The 21,727-nt window shown below is 40.4% G+C and overlaps 1 protein-coding gene across 1 annotated transcript in view; it reads right to left on the bottom strand.

Annotated features, from left to right (window-relative positions):
- LOC136857387 (nose resistant to fluoxetine protein 6) overlaps window positions 1-21,727 on the bottom strand; it is a 276,314-nt gene that overhangs the window by 185,841 nt on the left and 68,746 nt on the right. The window contains exon 3 of the mRNA XM_068225046.1: window positions 822-1,039. Within this exon, the coding sequence (XP_068081147.1) occupies window positions 822-1,039 (218 nt within the window). The remainder of the gene's footprint in view (window positions 1-821; window positions 1,040-21,727) is intronic.

Here is a 21,727-nt window from a genome sequence, read left to right as displayed (position 1 = left end):
ATCTCACCCCAGTTTTAATTTCAAATACTTCTGAGAGTTCACCTAATGGTTTGACTTTTGAGAAGGTGTCAGTCAGTGTTTCTTTAACAATGCTCAGCGTTCTTGTGTCTATTTTGAATTCTTTTAATATTTCTAAGAGATCGTAGGTTAAAAAACTGAGCGAGTGGCTGCGCAGTTTGGGTCACGTACCTGTCGACTAAGCAATTTGGGTCTCGTAGCTGTTAGCTTACATTAGAGAGATAGTGGATTCAAACCCCTCTGCTGGCAGCCCTGAAGATGGTTTTCCATGGTTTCCCATTTTCACACCAGGCCAATGCTGGGGCTGTACCTTAATTAAGGCCACGGCCACTTCCTACCCACCCCTAGCCCTTTCTTATGCAACCAAGACCTATCTGTGTTGGTGCAACGTAAAGCAAATTCTAAAAGAAAAAAAGTAGCTGTCAGCTTGCATTCAGGAGATAGTGGGTTCGAAATCCTCTGTGGGCAGCCCTGAAGATGGTTTTCCACGATTTCCCCTTTTTTATACCAGGCAAATGCTGGGGCTGTACCTTAATTAAGGCCATGGCCACTTCCTACCCACCCCTAGCCCTTTTCGAACCCATCATCGCCATAAGACCTATCAGTGTCTGTGCAGCATAAAGGAAATTGTAAACAAAAATATTATTTAACTATGGCCAATGAAATTACTAGCCAAGCTGTGAAGATACCAGTACGTACAAAAATTAATAGTTGAGAGATTGTTTAAGATAGAATAGCACTTGAATACCATTAGTATACAGGTCTTCTTAATTAAGATGAACAACATTTGCAATTGTACATACACTAAGGTGACAGCGGAAGCTCCAAGCTGAATCCTCTCCTCATGCCGAGAACACTGCTCTGGTGGAACAGTCACATTGAAAGTGACTCCAAGAGAAGGTTCTAAGTCAGCTAAAGCTTCAGACAAGGCTGTGTGAACATCCTCTGGAGAACAGGAGGCAGGAACACACAGCGCCCAGTGAACAGTGTCACGTCGTACTTTGGATGGATCTCCACACCACTGAAAATGAGAGTTATATACCTGTATCATTCTGCGCATAGTTGTATCATATTGTATGTATTTTTTTGGAAGATTAGTGACATAGAATTTGCTAGCATATAATTTAATAGACAGAGAAAACTGTTAAAAATACCACAGAGTTATAAATCAGGAAAATAAGTAAAATTTAACTAGAATGGTTGAACATACAAGGGCAAGTTAGAGATGAAATGGCTGTATGATAATAGAATATCTTTGGAATTCGTACAAAGGACTCATTATCTGATGCAAGAATTGATCTCGCATTAATGCAGTGAAATTGAAAAAAATGTACCCCTGTTGAACCTTTGTTGCAGGTATAGCTCAGTCAAATTCAGTGTTATTTTAGACGTGTAAGAAGCTGTCTAGACCACCAAAATGCTGGGCTAGGAATGGTTGCTTATTTTTCTAGAGAAGAATGCTTCTAGTAGAAAAGCTGTTTGTCTAGAGTATGGAATCAGGAAAGACTAAGTAATCAATACTGAAATTAATTCTTTTTTTAACATAGGTGAACAAATCATCCAAAGCTATTAAATTTCATAATCATTTTTAGTTTTGCACATGTATCACTTACTAAAATATATAAATCAAGGGCGAGTTCTTGTGGGTTTCGCAAGTTTGTAACGAAATTCATTTACTGAATTCCTGATTCTATTACTAGATTATTATTTTACAGTCTTCAGTGATAAATGTAGCTGGTATCTTGTTTGATGTGTCTGTAGGCAAGACTGTAAGAGCCATCACAATTACAGCCAAATTGCAAATGTATGGGATGTAATTGATTGAGGATTTTGGTTTGTGAGGGGACTGGGAGTTTATAGGTTTGGCTAGCTTTCCTGACATGGATACCAACATACTTGCAGAAGAAACCAAAAAGCATTGAGAAAGTTTCTGTTTCAAGGTTTAACAACCAGTATGGTTTTGTTTGAAGTTGTGTGAATATTTTATTTATTCTTTGTGCAATGAATTGTCACATATTTTGACAAAAAAACATACACATACATGGCACAGTAATTAAGGTCCTGTCTGCAGTATTAAAATACCTGCTAAGGCGTTGTTGTTCTGAAACTTATAATTTTTGTAAGCTGTTAGGAGATAACAGCCTCATCATTACTATCTCCCTTGTTTCCTGACAACTTAGAAATATTACATTTCAGTTGGAGCTTTTGAACAAAAATTATTCCTAAGATTTTACTGTTGCATGATTTTTCCCTATTTTCCTGTGTAAGTTTTTTTATTATTATTATTTATTATTATTATTTTTCTCTAGATCGACAGTAATAATACCCATTTGATCCTTTAAATGAGAAAAATAACATGTTCAGCCCATGCCAAAATTCACTCTTTCAAACTCTACATACTGTACAGAAAAAAGAAAAGAAAAATAAAACACGCAGAGAACAAAAATGAGCAAACAAAACAATATTAATAAGAAAGAAAAAAAATCAAACGTACTCCATGGACATGCCATGAAATTCCTCAGATACTCCGGAAACGTAACCCCCAAAGTGAGGGTCACCACGGTAGTCATCCTCGGCCCTTTCATGCCACATCCAACGTCTTTGCTGAATATTCCTGTTGTCTTCCCATAATGTGTAGTTTAAATAAACATAATTAAAGGACATAATAAAGTTGAAATAAAATTAGCAGTATTAAGAATGTCAAAGACCTTCATGCCTCTCTTAACTAGACACGCAAACCCTTGCACATTCCATTCCTCCTACCTTATTTTACTTGACCCACTCTAGGTTGCTGAGTCCAGACTTACGTTACATTCTTCCATTGCGTATTCATGCTCACGTATGCTCACATTGCAACTTTATCCTTGTCAGCCATGCTTAATCAATTTAAATACCAAGCCATAATATCAATACATCATCAATTAACACTCACATAATATAGCAATAATTAAACGTCCACCATCCATTTGTCATCACGTCCACCAAACCAAAGTTTACAAACAAACACCAATTCTCTATTCACATCCCTCTCACCACTTACACAAACACCACTTCTCAGTTCTCGTCCCTCTCTACACTTAAAATCTGCCATTGAAAAGTACCACCACTTCTCCATCTCCAGATTTCATATCACATTGAATACCAAACCACCTTCATTTACAACTTACTCATGAGTGCACCACTACTTCTCATACCTTTCCAATACCACATTTCAACATATACCACTTCTATTTCCAACACCACCTTTCATCTCTAGCACACACTCATCTACCATAATCAATTTACCATACACTCATACTCATCCTATTACCCATCATAACAAACCATAAACACACTTAATTACCTACCAAAAACTCCATCTTCCACCAAACCAAAATTTACAAATAGCCAAATTACATTACTACATCTTCATACTTTTCCAACACCACATTTCAACATCTACAAATACCACCCACTCATATACCATCACATTAAATACAACTTACTCATGAGTGGACCACCACTTCTCCATACCTTTCCAACACCACATTTCAACATATACCACCTCTACTTCCAACACCACATTTCAGCCCTAGCACACACTCGTCTACCATCAAATAAATCTCCATCTACAAATACCACACACTCATACACCATCACAACCTTCAAATATCACTTCATCTTCACCTACAAATACCAAACACTCATTCGTCAACACTACATTCTTACATCTAACAATCTTTATTTCCACTACTCCCTATACTATTGTTCTTTTTACTTCTAGTGACTACACCCTTCTCATTTCTACCTGAATCCCACATGTCTGTCAGTTTTCTATACCTTCCTGTTTCTCTGCCACCTCTTTTAGCCGCCACTTCATCACCATCTTCACTCTGTTGTGTTCTTTTGCCTCCACCTTCAGCTCCCATCATCTCCGTTAATCTTCTGCTCTTGCCTCTTTCCCAACTCCTATTGAGACATCCTCCGGTTGCCTCTGACGTCACCTTTTTACCCGTCACTTCTCTTACTTCACTGCTTTCACTCCCCTGCCTTTCTTCTTCACTGCTTATGGTCACCCTTTCACTTGTCGCCTCTTCCTGAACTTCTTCACTGTTAATGGTTATATTTTCACTTGGCGCCTCTCTCTGACCCTCTTCACACATTACACTGTTACTGTTATCTCTCCTCACTTCCCCACCTCCCGTTGCACTGCTCATTTTTTCTTCGTCTGTTTTAATCTTCATTTCTAAGTCTAGCAGTCTATTCACAGACCAGTTCCTCTTCCAATTTCTGCCTGATATCACTAGCTCTTGTCCTTTAATAGTAGCTCTCAGTCCTTGATTTATCGCACGTATCTTGTGTTTTCTGAGTATTTTCTCATTCCTAATAGCCTCCCATCCCACGTCTCTCTTGATCCATATTTTTTCTCTCTGCATGTTACTCGCATTGCCTATCACAGCATCAGCCATCAACGTAGAAAACAGTTCTACTTTGATAGGCCTGTTGCCCCTAGTTCTTCCCACTCTCTGTACGTCATCTATGTCCACTTCGCTAAAGTTAAGTTTCAATTTCCCCTGTATTAAGTCGACTACTTTGTAAATTGTACGTACTTTGTCTTCTCTCACCTCCTCAGGCACCCCATAAATAAATAAGCACTTCTTCCTGCGATTCAATGTATTGGCATTCACTTCCGCTTTCAATTTCAACGTCTCCTCTTCCAGTCGTCCTATTCTTTCTCTTAATATTGCCACTTCCTCGTCGTTCTTTCTCACTTGTGATGTTATATCGTCCGTCATTTCTCGCAGCCATAACTTCATTTTTCCAAACTCCCTTGTTTGTTCTTGGATCATATTCTTAATTTGCTCAAAGGGGCACACTTCTACCACCGTCTCTTTTACCCATTTTTTGAATTCTTCTATGTCTTCCCATCCCTCATTTCCACTAGATGTCGGGCCTGCGTTCGGCTCTACACCTCCAATCAGTAGCAACATTATAACCACCGCCGCTGTTAACACTACTTCTCCTTTGATTACCAAATCCACTTTACACCCACCTGATTTTACTTCTTCTTTCTTGATTCTCCTTTGCCATCCTCCAATAGCCGCCCTGTATTGGTCTACTCCAATCATTGTTGTCAAACTCCTCACAAGCTTCCTGCACTCAGCACTCACTCCTTACTCCCACTCCCGAGCTCTCTACTCATGCGTCCGCTCTCCTTCGTGGATTAAGCTGAACTGGATTTTCCTGTATAAGTCCTCGGGTACAAAGTTTTGAAGTATGTTCAAGGATGCTGAAGTTTTCGAAGTAGTTGGCATTGACTTGGCTGGACCATTGATTTTGAGGAATAATTCCAAGATATGAATAGTTCTTTACACATATGCAATCTTCCATGCAATCCATATGGAACTGGTGTCATCATTGAGTACTGAGGCTTTCATTCCTTCACTGTCCAGCTCCATGGCTAAATGGTTAGTGTGCTGGACTTTGGTCCAGCGGGTCCCGGGCTCGATTCCTGACCTTCGTTGTTTAATTGCGATGGCTCAGGGACTGAGTGTGTATGCAGTTTTCATCATTAGAATTCATCATAAGTAGGTTCCCATCCTCATTGACGCACAAGTCGTCTATATGGCGTCAACTCGAAAGACCTGCACCAGGCCTCTCACTGAGAAAATGTGTAGCTAAAAGAGGTCATATTTCTGTTATCTACTCGTATTCAGATAATGGCACAAAATTTGTTGGAGCTTTCAATGCAGTGAAAATCCTAGACATTCAGCAACTTCAGAAGCAATCCATGTTCCAAGAAATAGAGTGGAAATTCAATTCTCTTACTGCGAATTGGTGGGGAGGTTGGTAGGAGCGGCTTGTAAGCTCTGTTAGGAATTGCTTTAACAAATGTTAGGAAAAACTGTACTCAGTTATGAACTGTTAATTTCACTATGTGAAGTAGGAGCTGTAATCAGGACGCCCATTCACGTGTGTCCATTGACACCAGCTATATTTCTTCCTGATGTTGGGGGGGATTTCCGTAAAAGACATTGATCGTCTAATGAAAGAAATGTTCCAGATACATTTGTGCTACACTGGAGTTGAAACAACACTTTAGGAAATAGCTATCTATCCCTACCGACCCAGCATCCCAAAGGAAAAGGGAGATCAACCTTGAAGGAAGGTTATATGGTACTGGTGAGCTTTAAGCAACAAGAAAGAAGAGCATGGAGTGGCCACTGGTAAGAATTGTGTCACTCTATGCTAGTAGGGACGGTATTACTCAGGTAGCGGAATTAAACTGAAAGATGAGACACTGATAAGACCAAATGAAAGACTACCCTCTGGAGATAGCAGTGGTGGCTGGTGGTATCTTAAACTGGGCGTTGCACCAACATTTCAATGTTTGTATAAGAAATTTACAGAAATAACAAGCAGCGCTATTATCGTTAAGTAATAACTAGATTCCTATTAAAACTGAAATATATCTGGCATTAAAACAAGATATAAGAGGCAAAGTATACAGTATAACTACAGTTGTTCTTACCTCACTTAATTTGAAAAATTGCCCTCCTGTTTTTCATTGATGAAAACTTGTCAGTCATCTGTTGATTGAAGTCCGCAATCTCCATAACTACATCTCTTTCAGTAGCAAGCTACAAGATGACCTGAGAAGCTAGAACGATCCTTAGCCTGGGAAATTATAACATCACACACTTCCTTTGCTTCTCTTTCCCACTCAGTCTTGTCCATTTTCCATTTCTTCAGCGAGCAATCAGTAGGTTCATTACCGCTGTGAGGTCAGTTCCTTCTCGGATCTTGGTAATAATGTACTTAATTCAAATGCTAAAAGGGCCTTATGTGCAGAACACACAAAGTGTCTCCGTGTTTTGGCCGACTGAAGAGAATTTCGACTAGTGGCATAACTTTACAAAAGAATTCCAACCAATAATTAAAACTACAACGTGAAAGAAACTTTTTTTTTTTTTTTTACTAAGAGCCTGGCAAATTGTAGTTTCACTCATTAGAGAGTCGCCCTCCAGTATCTGGTTCTTACACTCAATAATGTCTTTCTTGCAGTCATAAACTGTGTTTATGCATCGTGACTGAAAATTCCACCGAGTAGGACAAGCTTGTGGCAAAAGCTTCCTCATTACCTCATCAAATATCGCAGTCCGCTGTGGGGTGTTGTAGAACAATACCCAAATCCCTTTCAAACTTGAAGAAAAATAATTATCACATTACGGTTGGTTGATGCTACCTTGCTCATTACAAGATTAACTTGATGGGCATAGCAATGCATTGCACATATTCTGCATTAGGATAGGACTTACTTTCACAATATATTGCACTCCATCAGAGGAACCAGCCATAATGGATGTCCCATCATGCGTTTGTGCAAATAACTTTTGAGGACTTTCATTAATTTTGTACTTCTTTAATTCTTACAGTAAACATTCAGTTAACGTCTGCGTGTCATGTTTCGAAGGTGACAGGAAACTCCAGAACTCTTCTATTAGTTTGCCTCTTAGGAAATATATTTGAAATGTCAGAAAAATTCGTGAAGTGACAATTTGGTGCTCTTTGCCTCAGAAGGGGATCGGCGTAGAGCTCTGTAAAGAGTACACTCCAGCCAACAACTGGATTAGGCATCGCCAAGGACTTTCTTGAAGCGAATGTTGGGAGGCAATCAATAAAACATCAAAGTTTCTGCAGTACGAACTGTTCCAAGCAGAACTCAGGATGGAAACCTCTGTCGCACATGCTCCAGAGAGAAAGAAACACTGGATCACGTTTTGGGTTCTTGTCCCTACGGCGAAGTACTGAGAAACTCACGTCACTAGAGGATAAGATCATTGATTGCAGAATAAATCTGTAGTAAAAGCTTACGTGTACAGGAAGAATTCCACGGTTTTCTATGATAGGCAGTACAGAAAAAAAAAATAACGTAATTGCCTTTAAAGGCTTCATTATCAATCCGACCATCTGATTCGAGCACCATGTCGGCCAGCCAACTGAAGTCCACCTTGAGAAGCAGAACATTATTTCACGCACCCACCATACCGTTCTACAAACGCAAATACCAGCTGAATAAATTATATATATAAAATTTGCTTTACTTCGCACCGGCACAGATAGGTCTTAATGGCGACGATGGGATAGGAAAGGGCGAGGAGTGGGAAGGAAGCGGCCGTGACCGTAATTAAGGTACAGCCCCAGCATTTGCCTGGTGTCAAAATGGGAAACCACGGAAAACCATTTTCAGGACTGCCGACAGGGGGGGGGGTCGAACCCACTATCTCCTGAATGCAAACGCACAGCTGCGCGACCCTAACCGCACGGTCAACTCACTCGGTGAATGAAATAAAAATTGTTTATCGGCCTAATGGTTGGAGCTCGTGGCACTGTCCTTGCCTTGCTCATGGAATTTTGGAAAAGTTCGAGCTGCGTAAGAACAGCATTGAAAGCATAGTTACCACCACCGTACGCGGAACTGTAAACACACTGAGATCACACTTCTTCGGACCTCCACAATTTAAAAACCATATTATCACTATATTTCTATAAGATAAAAATTTCTGTATCCTGATATGCTATACTTTGTCCATTGTAGCAACCCTGAATTGCGGGAAGTCGTTGATTCGTTCAATAAATATATACGTATAGCTAAAAAATCCGATCCCCTTATTGGTTTGATATTTCTTTGTGGCATACTTCAGCATAATTTGCAGAAGTTAATTTTGGGTTGTTTTGGATGTTCTTTTAAAAATAGTTGCCTTTTCCAAAGGATCTTTTAAGCACAGCATCCAATTCAGCGCTAAATTTAATTAGTCCTCTGAAAACAGTTTCATCATGACCCCTCAAGGCCAGCTCAAAAGAACCGAAGAAATGAATACAGTTTATTAAAATATTTAACACACACTTGTTATGTCTAACTTCGTTATATTCTGCAGGTTTCCTTCTGTACTTTCCCCTGTGGGTGGGGGCGGTAGAATAACACCCACGGTATCCCCTGCCCGTCGTAAGAGGCGACTAAAAGGGGCTTCAGGGGCTCTTGACTTGCGAGCGTGGGTTGCCGATCAGGGGGCCCTAGCTGAGTCCTGGCATTACTTCCACTTACTTGTGTCAGGCTCCTCACTTTAATCTATCCTATCTGGCCTCCTTTGGTCCATTCTTGTTCTGTTCTGACCCCGACGGTATTAGAGCACTCGAGGCCTAGGGAATCTTTCACGCCCTTCGTGGCTCTTGTCGTTCTTTCGCCAATATCTTCTTTTTTCGAAGTGTCGGATCCCTTCTATTTTTTTTCTCTCAGTGTTATATAGGATGGTTGCCTAGTTGTAATTCCTCTTAAAAACAATAATCACCTCCACCATCACTCCTTCTGTACGCATTATCCAATTGTCCAGCTACGTTGACAGTTCCAAGAAGTGAATCGTAAACATTTTTGTATGTGGACAGCTGGAGATTCATGTTTCTTTATTTTGGTACTTCGGCCATATATGTCCGTAACTGCTACTTTGATCCATGCGAGTTCCCCACCAAACAGCAGGCACGGGAGCAGAATAATACATTTTTAATTTGGAGCCACATAACCACTGTTTTTTATAAATATCCCTTGTAAACACCCTCTTAAACTATCGACTTCCGGTGTTAATATTTTGCACGATATTTAAATTCGGTAATAGTCTTTATAGTAAGTGTCTCCTTATCAGAAGGCTGGGAAAACTCTCTGACTTGTAAATTATTTACACTATTAATTTTCTCTCACACTGCACAATACAGTACATGAGATTATATTATTTTATCTGATTGTGAGTCCTCAGAAATTGCTGAATTGTATAGACACAGTCTTGGGAGGAGCAAAAGATGAAAATAAATGTATCCAAAACATAAGTAATGGAGTGCAGTTGAAGTCAGGTGATGCAGGAAATATTAGATTAGGAAATGAAGTCTTCAAGGAAGAAATATTAGATTAGGAAATGAATTCTTCAAGGAAGAAGATGCAGGGGCGTAACGAATGTAATACGGGCCCGCCTGCCAAAATAAAAATTCGGGCCCCATCAAGTGAAATATAAATCCTATGCATAAACAACATAAATGTAATTACAGAAAGTATAAGTAATGCAATTTATTGTCACATTATAATATGAACAAAAGGATTATTCATTATTGTAAGATAATTCAAAAATAATGTTTTAATAAGTTTTAAACTGCCTCCATGGTTCAACGGCTTAGCAGCTGAACTGCCAATGCCACCGTGCACCACTTAGATATTCGTACTTAATTGGTTTCATTTTTCAGCAACTACAGATTCTGTAACCGATGCTGAAGGCAAAGTTATAATAATATATTCGATTACAACCAAAAATTATATACGAACAAAATATTTAAAAAAAACTGTTCAAATGCTCAATTATGGGGTATGTTTCGAGTGGTGATTTGGCGTGGAATGACATAAGTAGAAGAATAAGCTTGAGTGGAGTTTTTAAAAGTAGAAAATACGTATCATATTATGAAGATAAAGTTAGAATTCAAGAGGACAGATTGGGGCAAATATTCATTTATATGACGAGGAGTAAAGGATTGGAATAAATTATCAAGGGAAATGTTCTATAAATGTCCAAGTTCGTCGAAAATATTTAAGAAAAAGCTAGGTAAACAATTGTAAATGTGAGGTAAACAATTGATTGGGAATCTGCCACCTGGGCGACCGCCCTAAATGCAGATCATTATTTATTGTTGTTATTGAAGGTTGAAAAATATCTAACCGCATAGCTCATAAGCTTATTATTACCAAATATAGTAGAGACAATACGCGACACTTCCGGATTTAGCCTTGTTAAAATGGGAGACAATTCGCAAGTGGCGTGACCTGGAAATTCGCGCTAAATTCAAATATCAACGGAAATGGATAAATAAATTACGTCTAGAAAAAGTGTTACTAAAATATTAACTTCAAAGTTGAAGAATTATTTAACAGGTTATTATTTAAAGACTGCAATTAGACATATAATACAGATGTGAAATTGACTGCTGTGAAAGGGCTTGATCTTTCATTTATGCATTTTTTTTTTTAGCTTTAGCATACGTGCCTGAACTTTTACGGCTAGAATTGTCTTTTTTCTCCTTTAAAAGCATTGTATCATCACATTAGGACACTTGTCAATAAAAATATCGGCACATTCCTTCAATGAATTTACATTTAAGAGCTGGACAATTTTCCTTTTAACTTGAAGCCTACTAACAGAAAGAAAATCTATAAATTTAGTCGCAAAAACATTCAAAATTTCCCTATAAGCAATACTTGCCATTACATTAGGGTAAAGCAAATATGCATCATCATATTGTTTCAACAAAATATGTAAGTTACATTTCTTAAATCACCCATATTTTCTTCATTGCTTGACAATGCATTACGGCATTCCAATTGGGATAACTTGAAACACAACCAACCACACACATATGCATATGCATTTTCCTTAATTAAATCAAAACCCACAGATCACACCTACAACAACACATCGGTATTGAAGGTTAACTGCTGCACTAATACAATAAAATAAGCTTATTATATTTTAAGCCAGTTAAAATATGGGTCGCGCAGGTCCGAAATTTAGGAAGTAGGCCCCTAATTACTATAAAAATATCTTTGTAACTGCAAGAATATATATACAAACACAGTAATTACTTGCATTTTCTTGTCACGAGGGAAACGGAAGATCACGAATCCTTCTGCACTTCATAGTTAATGCAGCGGAACGCAGCACATATCTTTCCACTCATATTGACAGGAGATATAAAGGAATGATAAACGCTACTATTTACTTATGTCAACTTAATGAAAAGGCATAAATAACGCCAGAAACTTTACAAAAACTAATACACGTGCTTTTATGACAGAATCAGTAATTCCAGGTCACTCCGCTAGACAGAGCTGTAATCGCTGTTCCTCGATATCTCGCAGAGTGTCGCGTATTGTCTCTACTGTATTGGTTATTAATTACCCATGATGTAAGTACACCATCAGGTTGTTATCTTCGCGCAAAGAGAGTTCGTTCGAAACTGAGTTAACTGATTGTTACTACGCTAAGTTTTTGTTGGAATGATACATTATCTATAAAGAGTTTTGTCTGTACATAGCTCAGAATTTTAAAAGAATGGTATTTCTGTACCGGTCGTGTCCACAGTAACAAGGAAATGCACTTTTTTACTTTTTCGTAATTTCTGTCTGCCTGTCTGTATGTATGTATGCACACGTATCACGACAAAACGGCTGAAGAGAATTGAATGAAAATCGGTATGTGAAGTCGGGGAATGAACCACTGCAATCTACGCTATAAATCATTTTGTTCACGGTGAGCGAAGTGGTAGTTTAGGGGAAGGCCTAAGACTTAATTCTCAAATATTTATATTATTAGTGGTCCTATCGATAAATACTGCATAACTATAAATATATATATATAGAATTAAATTTCCGATCATTTATGTCTTATACATTTTTTACCGTACTGGCTATGAGAACAGAGATATTCATGAATTTGTATTTTTGTTGCTATGTCCATATCAACGCCGAGCCACGAGAAACTGAGTAAATAGAGTTTATGAAAATCGGTATATAGAGTCGGGGAAGAAGGAACTGCAGTCTAAGTTATAAACAATTTTATTCACCCTGGATGAAATGTTAGTTTAGGGGAAAGCGCCTAAAATGTATTTTTTTAAATATAGTACCTATGTTGTTGGTCCTATCGAAAAGGACCAATGAGCAGTGTGCACATAACAGAATTTATAGATAATACAATATCCGATCATTTATGTTTTATTCAGTTTTACCGTGCCGACTATGATAAGAGTGGTATTTGAGAATGGTAAGAAAAGTAAATGGGGAGCAATACAATATCGAAAGTTCATAAAATTGATCAACAGTAAAATTACGTTGACCATTGTTTGCCGTGATCTTTAACTCTACCTCGTTGTACTTCCTCTTAAAACAAAAATCACCACCACCACCATCTTAAGCTGCCGCTCATCTCCGATCGATGAGATTACTGCTGCGTACCGAGTATAACACCCTGCCTGAATACTGGCGGGAAATAGCAGGGGAGTTAGATAACTTTCTTCTCTAGCATACGATTCCTCTGATTCATACATTTTCTGATGCTGCTGGTACGTAACACAGTGGTTCATCATGACATTCCAGCTATTCAATCCCTACTCTGAAGCACTGATCGGAATGAGCAGTGTGCACATTTAACGGAATAATGGCAGAGGAGTGTTCATGGCTGTCTGCGGCCTGGTCATTCCAGCTCTGAAACTGTGGACTGTTAGATAGGCAACGTACTGCTGTTCGTTAAAAAGTGAGAAAATGTGTCTTTTTTTCATATGATAGCATTGCTTTTAATTGCGACATTCCTACTGGCGACATTGTAATGACCTATGGTGATTTCAGTTGGGAAACAACTCAATAACTGCAGCCGTGAAACATGCTTCTTCCGTTTTTACGAGAACTTCATCTATCTTTTGAGCCATTCAGCCCAAGTACACCCGAAATTATTATGTTAACCCAATGAACGGCCCTGGTAATGCTAACATAATATTGAGGCAGTCTTTCTGAGGATGTAAAAAGACAGAGTTAGAGTCTGCCATTATAATGAAAATTCCTCAACTTGATTGTGACTGATGGCAGGAATAATAATAATAATAATAGGAATTCCCTAACCCAATTTTCACATCGTCACGTTTGGTGACTTCCCTGTCGCGTTTCTAGGGTAACGTTAAGACCTATGCAATTTAATACAATCCTACTCACAACGTGTACACTACCTAACCTAGAATGCTGTATACCATGTAGAATCCCGTAGCGGAGCACGGGTACATCACCTAGTTTTAGATATAATGCGAACAGAATGAGATTCTTCATGTTTTAATAATGTAACCATTTCAAAAATTTGTTGCAGCCAAGAATATTAGGGACCATGGACCCGCAAGTTTAGTATCTTCATGGCTGGAAGTATGTTAATTATTATTTCTTTTTTTATCATCTTCATATTACTACGAAATGAAATAAATGCAAATCACACTTTAATTGTTCCAGATGATGAGATTTATAATGCTATCAGGAAGTTAGTTGAAATCTAACAATTATGTAAACTGGTTTTGTTCTCAATACAGCTGAATATTAGTGTAACATAATTGTTGTTTCTTAAAATTTATTGCATTGTCAGTACGGCCTTTGATACTTTTCATAATTTATTATTGTTATACTGTTAGCTGAATGACTGATGTTAAGAAAATATTGTATTATAAAAATAAATACATGGCTTATAATATGTAATTTTCAAGAAAGTTAAGTTATAAAATTTACGACAAGGGAATACTTTTCTTGAGCATGTGTCATTGGAATATTTATTGGTTTATTCTGGTTTGAAACTTGAAATATGTTCTCTGTGTACAAAGGTTTTATGAAAAAAAAATTAGGTAATGAAATGCGCCAGTGAAATAACAATTGTGACAGTTCAAGTATAGCCGAAGTAAAGTCATGAGTATTAACTGATACTATTTTTGGATAACATTCACGTGATTTTTTCAAAGAAAGCAAGTTATTGAATTAGAAAGTAAAGAATAGACTAAAGTTTTGGCTTTCCTTGTTGAGATATCACCACATTTGAATGAGTAGTCTACGCAGTGGCCTCCACCGTATGCGCAAGCCACGTGTCTTGGTAGGTGTGCTAGTTGTTGAATAAATATGTGAAAAAAGATAAATGATAACATTTTGTGAGGAGCATGAAGTATCATTTTCTAACTAAAATATACATTGAGTGGCCAAAAATCACGGGAAGGGGTGTCCCATTAGAAAATGTGCCATGTATGACCCCTGAGCGGTGTGGTTAGCTGCGACATAGCTGAGCACTCTGTCACAGACACCAGTGTCGTGAAGATGGCAACACATCGCGAGTTAACCCACTTTGAACGTGGGATGGGCGCATGGGTCAGCATTGCGGAGATTACGCTCGAATTCGGGTTTCCGAGGTCAACAGCGTCAAGGGTGGATCTTCAATATCGCAGAGAGAATATTACCACCCGCATAAACCGCCGGTCGGGAAGACCACAGGTGTTTAAAGAACGGACATCACCTCGCCTTCGCAGAACCAAACTGGGCGCTCGACGGGCTATTGTGAGTCAGATCACCGCCCAGTTGAAAGTTGGGAGTCAGGGATCCATTTCTACCAGGGCTGTAAGGAGGCAACTACACCGCATAAGCTTCACTCAAGGCTTCACCAGCCGACGACCAACTCGTGTCCCTTTGCTGACACCTCGACACTGAGCTCAACGACGTGCATGGGCCCGCAAACATCGGCAATGGACCCTGAAACAGTAGTGGCGCGTGGTATGGTCCGATAAATCCCGGTTCCAGTTGTACCGAAGTGATGGGCGCGTGAGAGTGTGGCGTATGCCGCATGAAGCTATGGATCCGTTGAGTCAACAAGGTTGTGTCAAGGCGGGAGGTGGCTCAGTTCTGATCTGGGCGGCGTTTTCATGTTCGCAATCAGGCCCCATTGTCTGGCTGCAGGGAGCGGTGACAGGTGAACATTATGTGGACATTCTTTCAGATTATCTACATCCCTTTCTGGTCCTAGAGTACTCTAATGAAGATGCCATGTTTCAACAGGACAATGCGCCATGTTACCGCTCTGTGATTGGAGGAACACTCCAGTGAAGTTACGACCATGGATTGGCCCACCAGATCTCCCGATCTTAATCCAATCGAGCATTTACGGGATGCTGTCTATGCTAGTGTACGTTCCATGAGCCCCGCACCAACTACACGAGACCAGTTGTGGGTACAGATCCCTCCAGAACGATACTGACACCTTGTAGAGTCGACGCCTCGCCGTATTGCTGCCGTTCTGAGGGCTCGCGGAAGAGCAACTCGTTATTAACATCACACTCATTGTCACCCCATGACTTTTAGCCACGCAGTGTATTTTGGTACCAATTGTCATTGCTGTAATTATTTTTGAATAATTTGGTACATGTCTTTTGTAAGCAGCGTGTCGCGGTGTTGCGAGAGACGGCAAAGGCAAGCATTGTATACAGCTACACAATTGCCATAACTGCTGCTAAATGCAATCAGTGGCAATTCCTGAACGTACATATTGTAAAAACAAACAATTTCGTTGTGATTTGATCTTCTGACCATTTCCGTGGTGATTGACATTAGGTTAGAAATACAGGGTCTCTCATATAAACTAACACTGAACACACGGTGTGTGTACTCAGCGCTACGGCCTCAGCTGAACGTAAGTCACGCATGGCCGCCCTGCTTTAAGCGTCTATACAATCTTATATGAAATATTACCTTATAAAAGATGCTGGAAGTATCGTCCATCCTGGGATATACAGGCAAAATACCTGGTAACCACATTCTGGCTGACGCGAGTGAGTTCTGCCACTGTAATGTTTCTGATTTCATTCGTAATGTTTTCTTTCAGTTCCTCCAATGTGTGAGGATTTGTTCGATACACCTTTTCTTTCAGTTTTACCCCACAAGTAAAAATTACACACTCTTAAATCTGGAGAACGGGAGGGAAATAGACCAGCACTGATCACTCTATCTGCAAACACTTTCGAGATTGTAAGAAATAAATTTTCTGCTGTATGAACAGGGGCTGAATCTTGTTGAAACCACCCACGCGATATTTTCTTCTTCCGTTAACCTGTGGAAGAACGTCGTCAAAATGTCATTTTGGTACCTCTCTGCATGTACTGTCGTCTCGAAAAAAATAGGCCTAATTATTCGTCTTGCACTAACAGCACACCAAACACCCATCTTCCTACCATAATGATGGGCTTTATAAACACAATTAGGATTTTCTGCACACCAATAGCGAGAATTATGACTGTTCACACGACCATTAAGATGAAACCAGAATTTTTACATACGAAAATACGGTGCTGTAAAGATAACTGTCTCACCATGTTAACAGACTGGCGACTGCTGCTTGCCAGATCGAACACGTGCAGGCTGTGTGCAAGGTCAAGAACTATGCACGCGCCTCCCATAGTGCACCTTACGTATCGGAGAGTAAAAAACGCCGCTTCGACGGTCTTAATGTATGTGAGAGACCCTGTATATTATATTATATTTATTTATTTATTTGCGAGGAGTCTGCGGAACCCCTTGAAGGCTCGGGCCCGTCTGCATTGCAGGACCTAACGTTACGCCGCTGAGTAGATGGACATTGTTACTTAGATATTAGAATGAATGACGTCGGATACTGACATAGGAATTATAAATTTATTTTTGAAGACTCGTCTGGAGAGTGGCAGTGGCAGAGTGGAAGTGAAACATGGTCAATAACTAGCTCAGAAAGAAAGAGAATATAAACTTTTGAAATGTGATGTTACAAAAGATTGTTGAAGGTGAGATGGTTAAATCGAATCACAAATGAAGAAATACTGAGGGGAAAAAGAATTGGTGAAATTTGACCAGAAGGTGGAATTAATCATTAATGTTAGTGGCTTTACGTCCCACTAACTACTTAACGGTTTTTTGAGACGCCGAGGTGCCGGAATTTAGTCCCACAGGAGTCCTTTTACGTGCCAGTAAATTTACCAACATGAGGCTAACGTATTTGAGCACCTTCAAATACCACCAGATTGAGCAGGATCGAACTTGCAAAGTTGGGGTCGGATGGCCAGCGCCTCAACCGCCTGAGCCACTCAGCCCGGCAAAAGAAGATGAAATGGAATGATAGGACACATCTTAACACTCCCAGGACTCATTCAGTTTCTTTTTGAGGGAAGTATAGGCCTAATTTGGATGTATTAGTTACGTAGAAGTGAAAGCGTTATCTGAGTATAGAGTGGCATGGAGAGCTGCATCAAACCAGTCTGTGGGCTGATGACCCAAACGACAACGACGTCAAATCGTTTTCTGAAAATGTCATAAATACACATTACGCAATCGCAACTAAAAACAATTTTAAAATGGAATGAATGCCTACTTTCTGCGTTAATTATTTTTCTGTTCTTTTAATCTCCTGAGCAGTTCTTCCCTTCACTATCGAAACAACGACAAAAATAGGTGTATGTAAATTAGTACCGTTCGTCATACCGGTACTCCAACTATTGGAGGAGGAAAAAAAGGGAAAAAATACTCGATTGCAGCCTCAAGCGGGAAGCGCAGCAGCGCATATTGACTGCTGTATCTAAAATGTTGGGAAATTGACTGACACCTCTCGGCGTTGGCTTTGGTATTTCGCCATCGACATAACCTTGTCGGGTTGTGTCATGTTAAAGTAACATCACCCTTATTCAGATATAAAATATCCGATGATGTAATACAATGCTGACGGTTTTATTACCGGTTCCCTAATCACCTCATTAATCTTGTAGGTATAACTGTGTGCGGCTACCCCCTACGGCGGTCATATTGTAAGAAGTGTAAGCCCACCATCCAGCTCTAATGAGTCTAGGTTCACTTCTGACTTATATCATTTCTCTCGTTCATCGTTCCTGTTCGACCTTGCTGGAATTCTTTTCCTGGTCTAGCCCTGTCGTATCCTATTGGTATGTTGGTGCGACGTAAAAGAAATAGCAAAATAATAAAAAAAATACTTGATGTCGTAAGAGGTGACTGAAAGGGACAATCCCTCAGAAATTCTCAACTTGGAAACGTGACTTGGCGACCACGATGCTCGTAGCAGAGTATCACCTGTGAGCGGGGGTACTAGAATACATCCATGGCATTCCCTGCCAATCGTAAAAGGGGAACCCCCAAGAGGTTCTGAACGTGGGAGCGGTGGTTGGCGACCAGCTGGCCCCTAGCTGAGACTGGTATTATTTCCATTTACATGTGTCAGGTACCTCAGTTGTATCCTGCTACAGTATGGAGTGCACCTTATAACCAGCGACTTAACGCCGAGTGTGAAGCGGCGAGAACTGTCCTTACACCCTGGGGATACCAACGACTGTGGCGGAAGAGTTGATCCAGGAGGGGCTGTGGATCTTCAGAGGAGGAAATGCCTCAGAAATCCACAGTAGATAGCCAACAGCTTGAAGGCGGAAGTTGAAGACTCAACAGCGGATGGTTCTTGGACATTTCGTACCACTTGACCGGCTGATTACCTGCGAAGTTTCAGCTAATGACTTTAAATTATTTAGGAGAGGACATCCCGTACCACTTGAGAGAGTGAGAAGTATTGCGAAATAAAAACGATATCCTAATAAATATATCCATTCTCCACTACTGGCGCAGAAGCCTCCGCACGGTGTGACCACTGCTGATGTTAACCTCCCGTCGGACGCAACTGATCTCATTGGCACACGTATTAATTCTTATGTCGTATTCGTCATTCGTGGGGACCTAACTGCTTCCACCTTTCAGTAATTTCCGATTGACGTTCAAGCCCATATCGGCCAGTTCATTAGAATCTTTCATTTTACTTAGTTGATACTGAAACAATGCAGTAGTTTATAAATATCCACAATAATAGTAATATTATCCATCCTTATGCTCACCAGGCACATTGCGCCCGAACACGATGTAATTTCTATGTATTGTTTTGTTGAGGATTTCTTCAAAAAATCGACTTTCTTATGATAATATTTACGTAAACGTAAGTGATAAGTATAGTTTAAAAGGCAATTATTAAAATAATACAGATGTTTTCCTCAGCAAATGTTGTAAATTATTTTTGTTTCTGATTTCTAAAACGTGTCTGTCAGGCTCATTACGCCCGCTTCACGACGCGCAGGTCGCCTATGAGCGTCAAATCAAAAAGACCTGCACCTGGCGAGCCGAAGTCCTCAGACACATCTCGGCACTAAAAGCCATACGCCATTTCATTTTCATTACGTCCGCTGGCGTGGAAATGGAATTCCAATTTGACATCAAGTGGTACGGATTGTCCGGGCGTAAATATTTGGAGATTACGGAAAAACCGTTGGCAGGTAGATAACGACCTAGGTGGTACGAAATGTCCTCAATAATCAAGTGGTACGGAATGTCCGTGGTACGAAATGCCCGGACACCACAGCGGATATGTGGAGTTATCAACAGGTAGCGTCTGAACTCCAGAAGAGCGGCTACCAAAAGCGTCTGTTCTTATGTTAGAGGCGGCTGAGTTAGATATTATCAAGAGTTCCATGCCTAGAAAGCAGGCTTTGTGCGTCAGGTGGCAATTGGTTTAATAACTCAAACTCTCCAGCCGCTCTCAACTTGATTGCGTGGAGTTGTGATTGCGGGGCCCCCAGCTGTGTCAAGCATTCTTTCCACTTAGGCCTACGTGTGCCGTGCTTTTCGCCTTCATCTCTCCTAGTCGACCTCCAATAGTCAACTCTTGTCTTCTTACAACTCCGACAGTATCAGGTTTGTTAATGATGTTATTGGATTTACGTCCCACTAACTACTATTACGGTTTTCGGAGACGCCCAGGTGCCGGAATTTAGTCCCGCAGGAGTTTCTTTTACGTGTCAATAAGTCTACCGACACGAGGGGCTGACGTATTTGAGCACCTTCAAATACCACGGACTGAGCCAGGATCAAACCTCGAAGTTGGGATCAGAAGGCCAGCGTCTCGACCGTCTGAGCCACTCAGCCCGGCTAGGTTTGTGAAGTCTAATATTTGTCACACCCTTCGAGACCCTTCCCTTTCTTTTGCCGATACTTCCTATCTTTGAAAGGGCGGCACTTTGCACTTTTGATTGGAGATAACAGGTGGTGGTTATTTCGCTTTGATGTACTAAAAGCCACGGCCTCTTCCTTTCCACTCCTAGCCCTTTTCTATCCCATCGTCGCCATGATGGACTGAACTATCGACCGAAGTCGATTGATTATTCCTGTAATCTCAGACAAGGACTTTGTTTCATTGTGAAGCTTGATGATTATTTTCCGTTCCTCTTGTGTTGTTTCGTGCCCTTTTCGCTCATTGCGCTTGTTTGGACCTTGCGTCAACTGCAGGCGTACACAGTGATTGTATGTGGACTGCAGTATTCGCGTGCCACTGCATGTAGACGGGCCTGGGAAGGGCCCTGCATGTGACTACAAGGACCTGTTTCTTGATGTACAGACGTGCACATTAATGGTGTCCCGACATAAACAATCAACACTGCCCCACTCCAGTACTGAAAAGAAGGGAGAGAGTGAAGGGGTAGTGTTGAAGGCCAATCCAGTACAAAACATGGGGGAAAAGAGTGAAGGGGTGGTGTCGAAGGCACAATGACTCACCTTCTCGCTTAACGCATTGCTGTGCTGCATGCAGACAGCCCGCTACAAGACTTTGTTGTGATCGAAATGGGCACAGTGACGAATGTATTGAAGTACAGCATAAGGTTACCTACTCGTCCGGCCCCGCGGTGTTCGGTAGGGATGGACTGCGAACGGAGTCGCGAAGAGTCGAGACTGCTACCTCTGGAACCGACACTCTCGACTCCAGTGTCGACTCCACTGATGCACTAACGCCATCTAACAAGTATTGTCGGAACTGCTTGGAATCATAGTTCCACGTTCGTCTCTTGGTAACTTGTGATACGATGAATACAAGATGATTATTAGCCAGCAAACATTAAATATTGTTTCGGGATTTTATCATCGTTGGTGTTAATATTGTAGGTCTATTTTGGTGACGATGTTGATAAAGATGACGATAATAGCAGTGGTAATACTAATCTGACAGTTTACGTTTACATAATTGCCAATATTACCTTCAATCAGTTCAGCCCCGCGGTGTAGGGAGCAAAGCGT

This window comes from Anabrus simplex, chromosome 1, assembly GCF_040414725.1.
Source record: "Anabrus simplex isolate iqAnaSimp1 chromosome 1, ASM4041472v1, whole genome shotgun sequence".
Classification (NCBI taxonomy): domain Eukaryota; kingdom Metazoa; phylum Arthropoda; class Insecta; order Orthoptera; family Tettigoniidae; genus Anabrus; species Anabrus simplex.
This window is presented reverse-complemented; position numbering and strand designations above follow the sequence as displayed.